This window comes from Neodiprion lecontei, chromosome 7 (genome assembly GCF_021901455.1).
Source record: "Neodiprion lecontei isolate iyNeoLeco1 chromosome 7, iyNeoLeco1.1, whole genome shotgun sequence".
NCBI classification, from domain to species: Eukaryota; Metazoa; Arthropoda; class Insecta; order Hymenoptera; family Diprionidae; genus Neodiprion; species Neodiprion lecontei.
In genome coordinates, this window is record NC_060266.1 from 25,171,970 (window position 1) to 25,190,768 (window position 18,799).

The following is an 18,799-nucleotide window of genomic DNA, read 5'->3' on the forward strand; positions in this document are numbered from 1 at the left end:
AGATTCTCAGTTCTGTCAAATCCTGGCTCGGTGAAATTTCACCATTTTGATATCTTTTTTGTTTCGGATTCTCGATATTTTTACGTTCGGAATCCTGGTCTTTCCGATTTTCGGTTTCTCTCATTTTTCACACCCACTCGTCGAGTAAACCAAGCTGCGTGAGTATATTTAAATTCTCGGAATTTTACTCCATCGAAACTTTATTTATGCGAATTTTGCTCTTGAATTTTCGGAATCTTGCATCTGGGAAGTTTGAACCGTCGGCTTTCCGACCATTCGAACCTTCGTTGTTTCGTAAAATTTCAATTTCTATACTCCCAAGTTCCTCCAGCAACCAATTCGGAATTTGTAGCTTTTGCCACTTCTAAAATTCGAAACTCCAATCCCGCCCCGGGAGGGCGCAAGAGGGAGAACGAAAAAGAGAAAGAGAAAAAGACCCTTTGTGTTTTCGTTGGATGGTCTCTGCAAGACCCCTGACTCTAGTAGGTACACCCGTACGAGAACCGAGGATGGTCGCAGGTATTGGTTACAAATTGTCGGAGTCTAGACACTGCCGTTAAAAGGGCGTGTTTTTCACCAAGGAACAAACCAGCATCGGATCTCTTTCTTTATTACATTATCCTTGGCAACTATGCCTTTCGAGTAATCGCCTTTTGCCTGCCCTTCTCCTTGCGCCTCACCGTCTTCAACTTTTAACGTATTGTACGAAGGGAAACCGACGCCCCGAACCCCCAATGTACGTACGTACCTTATACTTACGCACATACACCTGCAACCATCTCGTTTTAAATAAATAAAATTTACAAAGTTGCATTATGTACATTGTTACTTCTACATGATATATACCTATAATATTTCTGAGAATATACGTTGAAGGTATAAACTGTTTCACCTGTTTATTCTTGCAAATTTCTCCTTCCCCTTATTCCCTCCCCTCACCTATCCTCTCCTCTCCTCTTCTCTATTCTCGTTCAATTTCGACGCAAACGATGCACCTTGTCTGGAACTTCCTTGTCGATCGTTGACGCTGACCTCACGTCCCTTCGTAGGTTGGAAAAGGGCAAGGTGCAGCGTTGCGTTTCGTCATACTCAATTAATTCTGCACACGTGGTATAGTCATTTTGTTGCTTTGCGTGCGTGTGTCGTTGTTATCTGCGGATGCTGTGCAGTTTTCCTTCTACGCATCACAATCGTTTTGGAATTTATATTTGGAAAAAGTTTGTATGCATATGTACATGCCAGAGTGTTGCGCGAAAAAATAATTTGCGTAATTTCCAACGCGGCGCGATGTGAAAAGTTTGTTTCGGCCGAAGGAAAGATTCTCTCCAAGGCTGAGCGTGTTTCACGTTACATTCAAGATGGCGCCCATTCGATTTTTCACTTTCTCTGCAACGAAAAATTATTTTTTTTCCCGAAACACCCTCGCTATATTTTTGACACGTGATATGAGCATTTTTCTATTACTAAAAATGACTGCGCAGAAAGTCGTTCGACCCGTGATTTCTAATCGTTCAACCGTTTTTGTCAGATGTTTGTTTGGGTTGAGGGAAAGATTCTTTCGAAAGATGAGCGCGGTACGTACGTTAGAAAAAGTGAAAAATCGAACGAACGCCATTGTGGATGTAAACGTAGAACACGCTCATCTTTGGAGAGAGAATCTTTCTTTCAATAATTTTTTTCGTGCAACACCCTAATGTACACACTTGTACGTATATATATATTCACGAGACACGCATCAGAGCATCAACTGCTAATCAAATATTGCGAAAAGATGAAAGGCGCGCGCTCGCACTGGAGGACCAGAAGAAGCGCACAACGTCATTGCATATAATTTATACGTTGCACATGTGTTGTGCACATCGCCGTTATGCTTCATGCCCGTTGCGTTTCCACGTATAATGTAACATCGCCGCGTCCGATGTTTGTAATCCGACATTCGTTTCAGCTTTCCGTTAATTGAAATTTATTTATTTACTTACTTATACCGTATTATGTTCATTTTCCTTCCCCTTCAAAGCTGCGGTGTGTAGATGCGTATATACGTATGGATGTCGTGTAGTATATTTCCATTTATTTGTACATCGTGTAAATTCTTCCTCTATTTATCTTTTTTTTTTTTTTATCACCCAAACGACCACATGGTCGTTGTAACGCACCGTACAGAACGTACCCATTCTACTCGTGCGAACGTATCGTACACGTTTTACACACACGTACGTAATCACGAGAATGTAAGTTGAGTACAAAGTTTTTCCTGCGGGTAGCTGGTTTCTCGAGAGAATTCCTCGACTTGGAAATTACAGCGGTCGGTGATCACGCGGGGATATTCAATGTATACATATGGTATATAAACCTATGCATACACCGAAGTGAAACGTATGCATGCGTGTATGTATGTATGTATGTATGTATGTATGCGGACACGCGTGTATAAACGTAAAGAATTATTAACGGGATAAATTGTGACGCGATCTGTTGGTACATATGTTAGAACGACCGTCGAACCTAACAACGCCTGTAATATCTTGTTTTTACAGGGCAATCATTAGAAGATAGGATAGATAGGAACAAAAGAGACTGCAGTCCAAGCGAGACGAGAGAATTCGAGTATAGGATGCATGGGAGCTGGAGCTGGGAAGGAGAACTGGAGCTGGGTGAGGGAACGATCACTCTGCTGCGCCAAAGACGGAGACCAGAGAGCCCGGACTCGACGCATCCGGTCCCCGATACCCGGGTGCTAAGGTATGCACCCAGCCGTTGCCACCGAACGCCTACCTCTCAATCGCCGCACTCCGGCCCGCAGCCCCCTCTCACACGTGTCGACTGTAAGTGATGCCACCCTTCACCCTTCTCCCACCCACCCCCTCCCACCTCCGTCCATCCATCCAGCCGTCTATCTAACCATCTGTCTATCTATCCTTGTTTTTCTGCCTTTCTAAATTTCGACACAACGGACGGGGTTGAAATTCCGAATTTGAAAAATTTAGAAAGCTTAGAATTTCGATTTTTTTGCTCGCGAAACTTGAAGTGGAGAAAATCAAACTTTGACCATATCGTCAAAGTTTCGAATGGTCCGAAATCCGACGCTCAAAGTTAAGAGAGTGCAAAGTTACGAAAGGGCGTAACTCTGACAAGTCAAAGTTCCGATAGTGAGAATACTTTTTGAGTAAACTAGGTCGTGTAATTACATTTTAATTTTCGGAATTTTACTCCAACGAAACTTTACTTTTCGGTACATTGCTCTGCCGTAACTTGAATTTTCGGAACCTTGAGCCGACGGCTTTCCGACCATTCGAAACGTTGTTGTTTCATCAGAGTTTGATATCTTTGTTTCAAGTTTTGCCACCTAATAATTCGGAATTAGACGCTTTGGGAACTTTTAAAATTCGGAATTTCCATCCTGCCCTCAATAAAATACTGTCCGTATTATTCCGTATGAAGAAGTATATTTTTCCTTTGTTAAAAATCAATTTAGAGCAGCGTCTGGCCGATCCTGCAGGGGAAATGTTGACCGCTACTCATCCTGAGATGCACGAGAAGCGGGATTCCCTTGGAGTTGTGGGCCAGTATGGGGGAGGTGCTGGCGGGGGCGGCGGGCAATCCCCGGAGGATAAATGCGTCGTTGAGCAGCCACCCCCGCCTCCGCCGCCCCCGCAAAAGGATCCCTCCGACCCGACGATAAGCGCTAAAAAGTTACCGAAAAAACGTAAATTCGATTTGTCCGCTCTTGACGATATGAATAAAACCAACAACGCTACCAGCAACGTTACCAGCAACGTTGGTGGCGATCTTGTTGTTACCGGATTGCGGGGTATCAATACAACCTCTATAAATCAACCCCAAAATATTCAACATCCGACTCTTCTTCCGTCTCCTCCGCACCAGCAACCACCGCCGCTGCCGCAGCATCAGCAACAGCAACATCAACCCGAATATTATCAGGTAAGACGATAACATCGTACATACCTATGTGTGTTACGAGAGAAAAATCTCTAGCATTCTTTTAAGTACGATATAGATTCGTTTTGTAATTTGATTTTATTTTATCAACGATTAATCAGAAATGCCTCTTTCGAAAGTTTCTGTAAGATCCTCTAAGCATTTGAATGGTTAGTTTCTATACTGACATTGGTATAATCAAAAGAAGACGGTAAAAATGCGTGGATCCAACTGACTATCGATCGATTCGGACAATAATATATAAAGCTACCAATTTATACTTGGCAAGAAAAAGATTCGATTGAAATCTTTACTTAAAATCACTCGAATTTATTTTCAGGTACAACAGCCACATGCAGTTGTAGCTCCGCCGCAAAGCACAGCGGTGGATTATTCTTGTCGTGAAGAACCACCACGGTCTCGTCCTCGGTTACAGGTAGCACCAGCAGCAGCGGCGATAGACCTGAGCGAGTGGCGGGAGCACAAAGTGCTAGCTTTAAGGGACTCACATTATTACCCGGGGGTTATAAGCAACGCGACTCATGGTGATATATACGTTAAGTTTGACGGTGAGGGTAACCTAGTTAAGTACGAGGATGTGCTGGGGATAGGAAAATACGATGTCATCAAGGATTCGAGTCCGTCGGTTAGCCAAGTGACTGTTGATGCGAACGTTTGCTTTAGATATCCTACCACATCTAACAACCACGCCGAAACACTGACCAGTGTTTTTGTGAAGGGTACTGTTTGTGAGATACTATCAAATCCAATTAGTTTTGTCGTCAAGATACCTGGCGAAGATGATCAGAGCTGTGAATTTGTTGTTAAACGTGCCGATTTAAGGCTCGTCCAACCTCCGTGGTGGGATGAACTCGAAGGCCTAGAGATCGTTGATCCGCCAAGGGCCCAAGTAGTCGGTAAGATTTTGAATTTTTTTTTCACTCGAATATTTTCACACTTTGGAATCTTGTCATCAATAACATCAGTAATTTATTCCGTCAGATCGTGGCTATCGAAATTCGTTGGAGGCACCTGCGTCGGTACCGGTCTTACAGCTTCATCATGCTTCGCCGCATGCTTCACTTATTGCTCACAATGACGGAAATGCATACTACAGAAGTAGGGCGACGAGTCCCTTATTGGAGTTGCCAGGTTCCGTCCAATCAGGAAACAACACTTTGAACATAAGCAACGGAAGTAGAATATACGAGGATTTGGAAAGTGACGACGATTTGGGCAGAGAGGATATAAGGTTTCCTTCTGATGCAGGTAAATTGTTATCATATTTTTTTTTATGTCGAGTATAGCAAGGCATCTCACATTCTCTCTACTATTTTCAGTTCTTTGAGTTGTAGGGATATTGTTTTCCTGTGGTCTGAGGTCATATAATTTAGAAAGCGTTGTGTGTGTAAAATTATGATTCAACCAACGAGACAAAGCAAACATAATTTTGTGAGAATGTTTTAATTTGATCAGCTTTTACATTAAGCTCAAGATAGGTCAGAGTAGAAAATAATTGTATTCGTATTCAACTGACAGATGCAAAATTGTCAGGAAGCAGTAAAAGGAGCAGTATGCAAAGCCGTGGAAGTACAAGCAGCCTTGTCGAGCAACGCAGTATAACTCCTCGTTCCCAGGCGGCCACACCCAGGCAAGTGAAACAAATGAACGACGAGACGGAGCTTTGATTATCTTTGATAAATTTCCTTAAAACACGTTGTAGTCGACAATTAATTTACGAAACACTATCAACAGATCTCAGGCGGCAACGCCACACAAATACAAAAAGGGTGACGTAGTAGCGACGTCTAGTGGAATCCGGAAAAAATTCAATGGTAAACAATGGCGCAGACTTTGCAGCAAAGAAGGATGCTCAAAAGAGAGTCAGCGGAGAGGATACTGCTCTCGCCACCTTAGTCTGAAGGGTTCAGGATTCAGGGGCACTAGCACGTTTCCCGGGTAAGAAGCCACGATTTTATTTTGTCGCATTATTGTTTCAAAAACGCACCCAATTTCAAGACAATTCGGTCGTATTTTTCGTTCCGTTATTTTATCGTTTTGTTTTTTGCAGGGGTAAAATGGACGGGGAAGAAACCTCACGGGATTCCGACACGTCTCCAAACTACGCAGATAGAAGAATAGCCGGACGTTTCGACCAAGAGGAAACTGAGGCCGCAAACATGCTTGGTAAGCTCCTCCTTTTCCCATCAATTACAGCTCATAGGCACGAAAAAGTGCATTAACAAAATCATCTCTAACGACATTTCTCGTTTCAGTATCACTGGGGAGTTCGCGTTCAGCAACCCCGGCCTTTTCACCTACGGGACAGTCCTCTGTATCGCCGTGTATAAATCAGAGTCCCGTTCCGTTGTTGGGTCTGAATCAGAACGTCTTCATGCCAATATCGAGTCCAGCGCATCACCCTCCTCCCATAATATCGCCTGGTGCGAAATGGAAGCATTCCCCTACCCAACCGAATTTCGTGGGTCAGTATCAGCAGCCCGTAATTAGACCAGAGCTAGTCAGGCCGAACGGGAGACCAGGTCAAACACCACCAGCAAGCATCGGCGCCAGTGTGATCCGGATTTCACCCGTTAGTAGATTATTGGCAAGCCAGAGTTTGAGCATCCCTACATGGCCCGATCAAAGTCCGCCTCAAAGGCATCCGTCGGTTGTTACGTCGTTGGCTCAGCAACAGCAACAGCAGCAACAACAGCAGCAACAACAACAACAACAACAACAACAACAACAACAACAACAACAACAACAACAACAACAACAACAACAACACCAACACCAACATCAGCAGCAACAACAACAGCAGCATCAGCAGCAACAAAGCATAATATTGCAGCATGCCCTGACTTCTAACAACGGTTTTTCGAACCATTCGGAAGTGACGCAATCTAACAATCAGCTATTGAAGCCACCCCACTCACCCCATGTTCCACTCTCGGTAACACCAGGGCAGAATCTAACCATGATTCATAAACCTCAAGACCAACCCGTCGACTACGCTCAACCATTGACCCAGACTCAGACAATGTATTTAATGCCTCATCAACATGAGAAAAAGTATGTGATAAAAAGCACTACTATGGAAGCAACGCCATTGTCTAGTGGACATTTGGTTAGTAATCAAGACGACAAGTATAGACAAACGATGATTAATCATTTGGGACAATTACCACCCTTACATCAAACACAGTGTCAACCCCCCCAGTCACCGGCAGCTCAGTCCGTCCACGTTGAAAAAATGTCTGCTCTCCAACAGGTGAGTGTTAACAGTGTTGTTATTGATTATGATTTTGGTTGGATGTACGCGCGATTTGGCACCATATTTTCTGTGATCTAAAACTCTGCTATACGGTGGGATGGTTATGAATATGCACTAGCCTCTACATATACATATGCATAATAATTTTGGGGATGTTATTTTTGTCGAATTAGATTTTTTTTTTCTTTTCCCCCCTCTTTGCGAGTGAATTCTTTGATTTTATTTTACTCGGTAATGTCAAGGACAATTTTGGATTAGGTGAACCACGGATGAGACCTGGGAGGAAAGAAGGGGGGGAGAAGACTTTAAATTAAATTGTGGAGACACGGACAGCGAAGGCTTGCGAGACGGTCGGGGGACGTACGTTGTTAAATGCTTGTAAAGATAAAAGTTTATCGACCCCGTAAGAGGCGTAGGACGTCTCCCTTCCTTCTTTCGTTCAAAGGATCAGCCGCACGAGTGCAGGTACACATGTACTAATAATATGAACTGAAATGTTAGAAATTTCAACTGTAGTTGGCTGTTTATTCTGAAAAATTATGAGAGCGCGTCGCGTGTAAACTCCGCCTTTATAAAATCATTTGGATCGCGTATATATAATGACATTGTTTCGTTGAAAAAAATGGATTCTTTTTATCTAGCAAGCCAGATCCCTGAAGTAGGCATACAAAATGCATTCTTTTTTTCAGGTCAGCAAAGTAACCCTTCCGCTTCATCTTTCATCTCACGTGGACTCCCAGAGGACTTTGTCGACACCGGCAACCATTGTGATGTCTGCTACGACAACCATTAATGACTCGGCACCACCAACCAGCGTTTTCCAACCCGTCATCGTTCAACCAAGTCACTTGACTCCAATGGCAAAAATCCAACCGCCTCGAGAAGATAATCATCAAAAGAACAATGGAGTTCTATGTGAGTGTAAAACAATATCTTTATTTCCTTTATGCTGCCTTATCGATATTTCTCTCTAGTTAATTTATTGAATTTTTTTCAAACTAGAATTGACCAACTCTTTTTTTCAAACCTCAGTTTCTGTTATTTGTTTGTTTTTTTTTTTTTTTTTCCTTCTTCTCAGGAAAATTTATGCTTCAGATTGGAAACAATTATTAATATTTTATAATGTTTGCATTTATTTGTATTATCATATCCAATGTATCATCAATAGTACAGATAATGTACTAGAGTGTTGAAACAACTTGAATCTTAGATTTTATGGACATAAACGCCATTCGTTATTAGTGGAGATGAAAAGCATTGAGTTTTTGGAACAAAAATCATAAAACTACTGTCTTCGTATGTCCTATTATCACACAAAATTTATACATCCTTGACAGGAATGGTAAGCGGACACAAAACTAAGTCTTAGTAAAAAAAATGTTGAAATATTCTCTATCTGCCTACTTTCAACAGGATACGTAGAATATAGTGACTTTACTTAGAAAAATTACATCATCATGATAAGTTTCATTTACTAGACAGTAATTTTATAACTAATCGTGTTGTTTACCTCGAAAGTTGTCAATTTCTTTTCAAGTCTCATAGAAAGTAAAAATAAAAATCACGTTGTATCGATTGTGTTGAACATAATCGATGGATTGAGTAAACTCGGAGAGTTCATGACTAAGTGAAAAGAATTTCACAGATGGAAGCCGCGATGTTTCTCCCGCATATCAGCCCCAACTCCCGCAACTTGTCACCAATGCTGTGTCCAAACGGAAAAAAGGTTTGAACCCTAGAAAGCGAACGCGATCATCGTTTGAGTTCTCTCTTGTTCTAACTACAATTCGAATAATGGTATTACTTGGTGGCGGGAATTGCGATTTTCTGTAATCATATAAGCAGCGATGAGATGTTAAATTGTCTTGTAAAACTGCGTACAGATGGTCCAATTTTATTTCATACATTTTTTCGTATTCTTCCAAGTTTAATTGACATTAAATCAATAGCCATAGTAACTGCCATTATTCAAAAACAGCGACATGATATTGATCTAACTCTGCTTCTATCTCATCTTCTAACCGCATTTTCATGACTTCTGCCACTACGGTGTTTGATGTTGCTTGTATATAGGGTCAAGATGTTCCAACTAACCAGTTTTCAAATTTGAACTATGGATGTTGTATGCGAACAACGTGCGTACTTGAAGGTTTTCTTCAGAGTTATCAATTGAACCTCTCAGCTGATCTCACGATTGTTTGGATTAATTTTTTTCAAGTATTAATTAGATGAACAAATATTGCGCAATGATTGTCCGCCTTCTGACGTCTCTTAGTTTGATTTCGCACCTTGCATTAACTCATTGTAATGTCTAGGGGTTTGGCAGCACTTCTTTCTGTTTTTATTATAATCCAAAAAATGATATTCAAAATGATCCCATCTAATTTCGCTGCTATTCCCATGCTGTTACTAACCACATTCATCACAACTAACCAAATAATTTCATTCCAGCTTTTTCCTGGCAGACGATAGTGTTGGACCAACCAGAGGTCAGTCCGCCGCCATCAGCCCTCAGCCCTCCGTTGAGTGCACCCCCGATTCCTATGGGTACAGGCAACAATCCTAGCGACGATGGTAGCGGGCATGGTCCTGGGGCTGGCCCTGAACCCATCACTCCGGCGGAGGAGGATGATGACGACGTTTTTGAGACGGAACCGACAACCCCGGCTGAAGTAGAGAGCAGCATCAACAAACGTCGAAGTCAATCACTCGGTGCGCTGCACACCAAAGATCCACAAAGTCCACTTAAAGTGAGTTTCATTACTCATTTATTTCAACTCAGAGTCTTTTTTCTATTTAATCATTCTACGTGATCCAGAAGACCATTTTCTGGCACCAACACGTCGTGTCTTTATCCTACTGATTGTATGACCGTTGATTGATCGCTCGATCGATTGTTGATGTAGTCTATTCGTCGATCTGGAAGTATTTTTTTAGCATCGAGAAAAAATGACATGTTTTCTGTTTGCTACATTTTTTGTAGCAAACTGTGAAAAAACCACCGATGTTACAGGCCAAGGACCGAATACGACGACCAATGAATGCTTTTATGATATTTTCAAAACGTCACCGAGCGTTGGTACACCTAAGGCATCCCAATCAAGATAATAGAACAGTATCGAAAATTCTTGGCGAATGGTGGTACGCCCTGAAACCTGAAGAGAAACAGAAGTACCACGAACTTGCTTCGGAAGTAAAGGAGGCTCATTTCAAAGCTCATCCAGACTGGAAGTGGTGCAGCAAAGATAGGCGGAAGTCATCGACTACCGGATTCAAGGGCGCTGAACCACGAGGGAAACTTAATAGCACCGGAGAGGAAACTGATATGGGACCACCCTCTGATGACGTGCCTTTAACCCCGCGAACAGTCGACGAACCATCGGCACTCGCACCCGGCATATTCGAATCTCCGAATATCGAGGTAAGTTTGTTGAATTTTTCTTCCAGTCTCCCTTACAGAATAGTCTGTCTGTTTTTGCATCACATAATCGCAAAACATATTCGGTTCTTAGATCGGTGGTCAAGCGCGCGATTCTCGTCGTGTTTCCGAAATTCCGCTGCAGGTTGAAAACTCTGAGTCTGATATGAAGCAGGAGGAGGATGGTAACGTATCGGATGACGATCAAATGGTGATATGTGAAGATCCGCAACCGGAAATAGACTTGAAGTGCAAGGATAAATTGACAGACAGTGACAATGAGGGGCAGGATGAAAATGTGGAGAATAAAAATTACGCACAGGCGAGATGTTCGCCTGCTAGTGGTCAAAATCACGACGCACAGGATACCAAGATGGACATAACATGTAGGCCTAAGCCTATCAAAGGTAAATTTCGTATCTGGCGCGTTTGTTCTGCTCGAAATTAACATTATTCAGTAACGACGTGGAAAATTTGTGATTGCAATTTAATCATATATTTTGTAACAGCCCGACCACCATCCGCCGGCATGGAGACTACGACAAAATACCATCATGCATCCATGGACAAAGGTGGCACTGTTTCGGTCCTTTCAACAACGTACCCTTACCACAGCCCTGTTAATCCGAGCGGAGTAACGGGTTTCCAGCCTAAGGGAGGCGCGTTTATAACTATGCCTGTATCTCCAAAAGTTGTTAAACCAGAGCCGGTTAAAAACATTGAGCAACAGTACAGTACCCAGTATAGTGTCAGTAATCTCGTTGCTAATATTCAGAACGAAAACGGGCGAACTTTACCGAAATTTCCTCCTTCACCCATCGTTTCACATTCGGTGAGCCAAAAGTTGATTATCTGTTTGACATTTTTTTTTCTCTCGGGCCACGAGAGTCTGGTAGATTCGCGTAATCTGCATGTTATTTCATGGTGCCTTCTTGATGATGGCAGTTACAGGTCAGACCCATGATGACGCTTCTTAAAGAACAACAGGGGATACAGTCAACAAACTCTATGCATCATATGCTAACTTCCAGTGCTGGTTACCAACCCCAACTCACCCTCACAGTAGTCAACAATGAGGTCATGTCAGGTTCAAAGCCCCAGCAAGGATCTCAGTATCTTGTCCAGGCATCGCCTCATGCTAGAATGTATGGAAACTTCCAGATCCCTGTTTCAGGTATGTGTTTATAATTATTATTTGACACGTCTCTAATATGCACACGTAACGTGCACGGAGTTTGAAATAATAGCTTGGTGTGTTTAAATCACTTTGAGTACCGTTCAACGTGGTAAAGCTTTGTTTCTTATTTGTGTTCATTCTATTTTCAAACGAAACTCAAGGTACATTGCCCTCTGAAAATGAAAACTATTTGACGCCTGTGTTTTATTGTACTCTTTGTCACCATAAATTTGTATTCTTTGGCTCTTGACGCTACCAGCTATATTGATGTACTTTGGCTACTTTATTTTAAGGAGCTTGTCCAATGACTCAGTGAGGGAAGAATGCCAGTATATTTCTTTTTATTATTTTTCTTCTCATTTTCTCGTTTACTCTTTTCTTTCAGATGCCAGTGGCCGTAGTATATCTGTTCAGAACTTAGTAACCAGTGGTAAAGTCGAAGCTCATAGCGTTATTGTGAGCAAAGCTTATCCAGTATCAACTCCAAGTCCTGGTACACCAAGTTATAAAGGAATCGGTCACTCGGTTACACGACTTGCTGAAATTGAGCAAAATGATAATCAATCTACTGTAAACCATGCTCAATTCTATGGTAAGTCTGCAATTCAAAAAACCAAGACACTACTGCTCAATTTTATCTTGTATTACTAACATCTAAGTTTTTTTTTTGTTAATGGGTGAACAAAAGTATGAACCTTTGTCAAAGAGTAATGTTTATATTTTGTTGAAGCAGTAAATGCTCTGAAATTAGATCAAGAAAGGAAAGACACGGTTAATATTCACGTTCCGGTACCTGGTGACAGTCACAAGCAACCTTCAACGCCGCATACTCCGCACACGCCGCATAACAACGATCATTCGTCGAACACATCTTTCGCAATGGAAGAGCCAAGAGGAATCGGCGCTTTGAACAACGTCGACGTAGGGACAAATAAAGCTCCATTTATGCTTGCTCCAACACCGGCGCAACTTGGTCGGGCTCCGCTACAGAGGAGACAATCAATGGGTAAATAACATGTGAGACGATGAAACGACCTATTTATCCAAATGGCAAATATTTATTGTATACTCTTAACAGCAATGCCTCCCACATCAAATGCGGGAGATCATGGGCCTCCGACGTCTCAGAATTCCGATAATCGGCAGCCTTCAAATTCTGTCCAGAACTTCGATCAGCTGCAACAAAATTCCAATACCGAGCTTCTGGCTGCGTCGTCACCATCGACGAAGAAAGGTTCTTTCTTCAAGAAGAACGTCGAGGACGGCATGGACAGGTACAGGCAATTGTATGTCTACTTGGAGTGTAATAACAAAGATAAAAAATGAAGAGGAATTGATTAAATCACATGTGTATAATATTTCTAGGGTTCTGGAGCAAGTTAACTTCCAAGAGAAATTTTCATCGTTGCCAGAATTCAAGCCAGAGGAAATCCAGAGTCCGAGCGCGATCGGCATTACCAGTGGAACAGGTGCATCACCTCATGTCTCTGTTACACCGGGACTACATCAGTCTAACCTATCTTCATCCATGCAGGATTATCGTAAGAAATCTGTGCAGGGACCTCATAGACCCAGTTGTAAGTAGTATATTTGAAAACTGTGCAGACAAAAATTACAGAGTAATACTTGAGAGTGTAATTATAACTTTATTTTTTTTTGTCATGTTAATTAACAGTGAATGAGGATGATACAGAGTCAGACATATCGATGTCAGTCACCCCTAAGTCGACGAGCAGTGTAAAATTGACGGGGAATCAATTTTTTGGTCCCGACTTCAACATAGAAGCATTTAGAACGAGCACTGATCCAGGCGGCGATGTTGATCCGAGTTCACCGCGGACTCCGAAGACTCCCAGCGGTGGGGTTGGCGGTGCGACAACCAGTGCGAGCAGAGGTGAAAACGAACGAGGTCACAGGAAGGTACTGGAGCAGCGACGAAAGCTCGTTATGCAGTTATTTCAAGAACAGGGTTACTTCCCGACGACGCAGGCGACTTCTTCATTTCAGGCAAATCATGCCGATATATTTCCTACCAAAGCGAGTCTTCAACTGAAAATAAGGGAAGTTCGGCAAAAATTGAAGGCTAACTCGACGCCTGTGAGCGCCAGCAGTTTGATCAGCCCGTTACCGGTGTCGGAGTCCTCACCTGGGGTTAACGGTAATTGATGGTTTTTCCTTATATCTCCTCTTACATCCAGGTATTAAGCGGACTTAGAGATTTGAGATTTTGAAACTTTGCGTCACTTTGATTGTTTATGACAATAATGCAAACGAATATAATCGGCTCATACTTTCAGAGATGTTTATTGACATATTTGTGAATAATTATGTTGTATGGGATGGTTCCCAGGACAATAATATGGACGGTCCAACATCATTAGTCCAACGAGGTAAAATTGAATTTTATCACGATTCCACACGGACGGGAAATCTAATCCGGAGTCCCTCTGTCTGAATCTTTTTATTGAAAATTATAAAAATGGCAACCGAAAAACGCTAAATTAAGAAAAAATCGGGACATTTGTTATCATAAAATCGTGACAACATCTTCTAAGGATTACATTTCAGGGGTGATCGATATCGAGAGGCCCGATGAAGAGACCCAGACAAAGAAATTTCGGATTTGATTACTCTGGACTAATTACGTTGTGGACCGTCCGTATTATTGACCTGGGAACCATCCCATACAATATAATTATTCACAAACACGACAATGAACACCCTTGAAAGTATGAACCGGTTTTATTAGTTTGTACCATAACTTTGTTATGAACAATGAAAGTTACGCAAAGTTTTAAAATCTTGAACCTCTACAGTCCCCTTAACGTGCAAATCACTGGATCTCTGCTCTCTAGTTTCTCTCGCTCTTACTACCCTCTCGAATGTTTAAAGATTGAACTTCACAGGACCTCTTACTGCCCCCCCAACGTCGATGGGTGCTCCTCATTCGCTGCCGGTCGGCAATACCAGCGGTAGCTAGCCCCCACGCGCCAACTGTGATAGAAAGCGTACCCCCTCGCCCCGCAGCGCATCCGCCTCATAATGTTATGAGAACATCGTTATTAGAAGAACAAAATAATCGCATCGTCCGCACCGTGTAGTCTCTGTGAAACGATTAGCTGGGACGGGAGAAGAAGTTTACATTTTTTTTTAAATCTTTTTTTTTTCACTTTTTTTTTGTTATATTTTTTTTCCTATCTCTTCGAATTTCCTTCTCCAGGCGAAACGTGTTCGTGAGACTCGAGTGCTATTCTCCCGTTAACGTGGGCACACAATCGTTATTGATATTGAATACGGGCGGGGATGTCTTACATCGATCGGCTACGTGGTTTAATTAAATAATATTATGTCAAACTCCTGTCGAGAGAATGTTTTAGTTTTCTGCATACTAAGTGGTATATCGGTATCGGAAAACTGGTGTGTCTCGTTTTTATTATTATATCTTTACGAATGCTTGTGCAATAATTCGTCGATGAACTTTATTGGCTTGAATCTTGTTCAGCAAAGTTAGGATTCGTTATTTTGTAAATTTATAAAATTACTGCAATATCGCTGAAATATTTCAGAGGAAATGAAAGGAAAAAAAAACGTATTATAAAACTTTCACAGTTTTAAGCACGTGGTATGTGATTTAGAGTTTAAAAAAAAATCGTACTTGTATATGAATACTTGGGTAACGCTCGAATCTTATATCTGATCAAATTTATGTCGTTACTTGCAACTGTGATTTGTACCCGTAGCCGAATTAAGCATGGCATAATTCAAAAGACGTGTAGCTGATTCTTGTAGTTATGTAGTAATTGATGCGGGGCGAATCGGACGAGGCCTATGCCAATGTTAATAATAATAATATTAATAATAATAATAATGTTATGGGAGAAAAACTTATAATAAAAAAGAAACATTAAAAGACGTGATCCGGTGGTTAAATGCACCGGTCCGTTTTAATGAAACGTTATCGCTATTAAGTCATTCTATAGAATTTAGATTAACATTTTATACATATATCTACACTATATATATATATATCTTGATAATTGTTTAAAAAAAAAAAAAAAAAGAAAAGAAAACACGAAAACTCGAGAACAAAGTCCATAGAAATATATAAATATATATATAGTTATATATGTATTAAAATATTTGCACAAAATCTAGATGACGCAATCAACAAAAATGTGTTTTATATGATATAAGTGTAAATAATGGTATAGTACGTCTCGCGCTTGGGATGTTGCGTGATGACGAATCATTGTAATCATATAAGCGATTTTTCGTTTGTGTTAAACCTTGGTGACAATGCGTTGAATTATTCTGTTAATTTGAGAAGGACATGATAAAGACACGGTGCCATTGTGTGGTAGCGATGATATCCAGGGAAAGTGCGAATGACGTTCAATTCCCTTGTTATATTATTTAACGGTGTATTATTATATTAACGGTTAATCAATTCATTGCCCGATAGTTAATAAACATAGATCGTATTAATATGTAATTTAAAGAAAAAAAATATTTCCAATATTATTGAAAGTACTTATCGACTGTTTTTAAAAGGCTTTGCTAAGGTTCAACGTATTTATACGTATTTTATAGGTGTTTTTAAAAAATGGTCACTTTTGTTTTTTTTTTTTTTTACTCCAATGGCCACCTTAGATTTAAGCGGTTTTATATTGGCTATATGATGATGTTTTTTTTTTCTTTTTTTTTCTGTCCAAGCCGTGACTCATGTATTTTACACTCGTATACAGTATGGCGCGTGTAGATCTGTTAATCAATTTCCAATTCGTCATTGATGAAAATGGCTTTCACATTCTAGCATGTTATCTACTTTTACCTACCACATATACATATAGATTTACATTTATGTATTCACATATACATCGACGCCCAATATATTTTGTTTTAACGGTCTTGTTTGAATCTATATAAATAATTCTTGTCTCAATTTTTTTTTTTCCTTTTTTTTTCTACTACAATTTTATTCGAAAGAACGCTCTGTAAATCGTTGCGGAAATGTGTTGAATCTTGGCAAAATAACGAAAAAAAAATATAATAAAAAATGGAAATATATTGTTGAGAAATTGGCTGTAAAATATAGATATTGTAATTAGCAAAAAATGTTTTGGAAGTGCACGATAAAATGTTCAGGTCTCGCGCGACGGCACGCATATACATATATTGTAGCTAAACAGCAGACAGCGCATGTTCTACATATTTTGTAAATAAAAACAATATAATTATATTATATTATATAAAGAAATAGAGTATAATAATTGAAGTATAGTAAAGGATATAGTCTTGTAATTTGTAGAATGATAGTTATTATTAAAAAAAAAAAAAAACAAAAAAAAACAGAAAAAATAACATAAGAAAATATTAATCACTAGTATAATTACTTCTACGAGTTTAGGCAGGATTAGGTTTAGTTTAATTACAAATAACTGGGCCTTTACACGTCATTGAAATTTTGGCTCGGGATTGTTTACTCCACTCCCTCATAATCAAATGCCATTTGGTTCACACCCTCCAGCCTCCGTATAAACTGAAAAACTTGTTCCCAAATGATTGATAACTCTTGATACCATTATTTGTGTGTGTGTATATATATATATATATATATAAAAATATATATATACACACACATATATATATAATATACTTTTGCTGCCCAATAATAATTTTTGCAATTACCGATTTACTATAATTATTACTATTTATTTATTATTATTAGAATTTTTTTTTTTTTTTTTTCGACACCAACTTAAGAACGCGGCAAGCGTGCTGCAAGCAAATATTGACAGAGTGAAGCGCAAATATTTCGCGATAAGATTTCTTTTTAGGTAATTTAACAATTTCTCTGATCATTGTTGCATGAAATGATATAGAAATGTCTTGACGTGTTCGTTCTACCTCATTTGTCATATCCGACATGTACTTTTCTGTAAAAGATTACTCATGAGGTTTTACGTTTACTTGAATTTTCTTTCTATTTTTTTTTCTTTTTCTAAAATCTTAAAATCCAATGAGGATTTTGAAGCAACGGACTATTTCACAATTTTGATACTTTTAAGAAAACAAGAAAACTGAAATAGCGTACTTAAACTAGCTTCTCAGAACAATTCTTTCAATTTTATCACATATGTAATATATGACTTTTGTCACAGATTATATTGTTCTTTGATTTCTTCGGAAATTTGCAGTAAAATGTCGCCCAGATATGAAATAACAATGGTTCGATTGAAAAATTAGCCATTAGTCCGTCATTTGTTGAAGATAATTTTTATCTTATGCAGAAAAGCACATGATAGGATTATTGCGTAACACGATGTTGTCAAGGACCTTATTCTATGGGGGGTGGGGGAACTTACAGAAGATGAACACTAAGACGCTCTCTGACAGTGAAATTTCCTTATGTAAATGGGGATTGCGGCCGATAAGCGATATTGTAGAGTCTCGTAAAATCCTCATCCTTGCCTCGCTCGAACAACAATTAGTAAAATTTACCACATTTTGTACTTGATTTAAATTTTAAGTAAGCTATTTTCCAGTATTGATAAGATTTTTAAATAAGTTTCTTGAAAATTACTACTATTATTATTATTATCTACAAGTTTTTTTTTTCTTATTTATACATACATATTTTTCGTAACTCGTTGAATAATGCGAAGAAATTTGCTTGGTGACTATTAGCCGTTGCTTGTATGACTGTGATTTAGAAAAGCAGAACTATAAAGGATAAACCGCTGGGCGGCTATAATAGCTAGCAGTTTCCTCGCTCAATAATTTATCTCCCTGAACATATTCGTTATCCTCTTTTTTTCTCCATTTCGTCAAAGGAAGAGAGGAAGAATATCAAAGAATTACATTCATAGAAATGCTATGATGTTTGATAAAGAAAGATAGGAAGAAAAAAACTCGACAACTTACGACGAACAGCGAGCCTTACCAACATCCAAATTATACCCTCCCCTAAATACTTTTTATATTATTA

At 39.8% G+C, this 18,799-nt stretch overlaps 1 protein-coding gene across 15 annotated transcripts in view; it reads left to right on the forward strand.

Moving 5' to 3' along the window:
• The window catches only part of LOC107225170, a 28,090-nt gene extending 9,431 nt beyond the window's left edge, over nucleotides 1-18,659 (forward strand). For 4 of the 15 annotated variants that reach the window (XM_046745902.1, XM_046745899.1, XM_046745901.1 and 1 more), the window contains exons 2-22: nucleotides 2,538-2,825; nucleotides 3,481-3,942; nucleotides 4,280-4,856; nucleotides 4,942-5,208; nucleotides 5,479-5,590; nucleotides 5,695-5,898; nucleotides 6,011-6,126; nucleotides 6,216-7,213; nucleotides 7,906-8,131; nucleotides 8,862-8,942; nucleotides 9,668-9,966; nucleotides 10,200-10,637; nucleotides 10,729-11,041; nucleotides 11,144-11,466; nucleotides 11,580-11,808; nucleotides 12,197-12,403; nucleotides 12,542-12,817; nucleotides 12,890-13,097; nucleotides 13,177-13,388; nucleotides 13,487-13,969; nucleotides 14,718-18,659. In XM_046745902.1, coding sequence (XP_046601858.1) covers nucleotides 2,745-2,825; nucleotides 3,481-3,942; nucleotides 4,280-4,856; nucleotides 4,942-5,208; nucleotides 5,479-5,590; nucleotides 5,695-5,898; nucleotides 6,011-6,126; nucleotides 6,216-7,213; nucleotides 7,906-8,131; nucleotides 8,862-8,942; nucleotides 9,668-9,966; nucleotides 10,200-10,637; nucleotides 10,729-11,041; nucleotides 11,144-11,466; nucleotides 11,580-11,808; nucleotides 12,197-12,403; nucleotides 12,542-12,817; nucleotides 12,890-13,097; nucleotides 13,177-13,388; nucleotides 13,487-13,969; nucleotides 14,718-14,791 — 6,186 coding nt within the window. In that variant the 5' untranslated portion in view covers nucleotides 2,538-2,744 and the 3' untranslated portion in view covers nucleotides 14,792-18,659. Of the gene's footprint in view, nucleotides 1-2,537; nucleotides 2,826-3,475; nucleotides 3,943-4,279; nucleotides 4,857-4,941; nucleotides 5,209-5,478; nucleotides 5,591-5,694; nucleotides 5,899-6,010; nucleotides 6,127-6,215; nucleotides 7,214-7,905; nucleotides 8,132-8,861; nucleotides 8,943-9,667; nucleotides 9,967-10,199; nucleotides 10,638-10,728; nucleotides 11,042-11,143; nucleotides 11,467-11,579; nucleotides 11,809-12,196; nucleotides 12,404-12,541; nucleotides 12,818-12,889; nucleotides 13,098-13,176; nucleotides 13,389-13,486; nucleotides 13,970-14,703 lie in introns of all 15 variants that reach the window. The other 11 variants (XM_046745911.1, XM_046745909.1, XM_046745905.1 and 8 more) reach the window with 11 other exon arrangements.
• The last annotated feature ends 140 nt before the right edge of the window (nucleotides 18,660-18,799 follow it).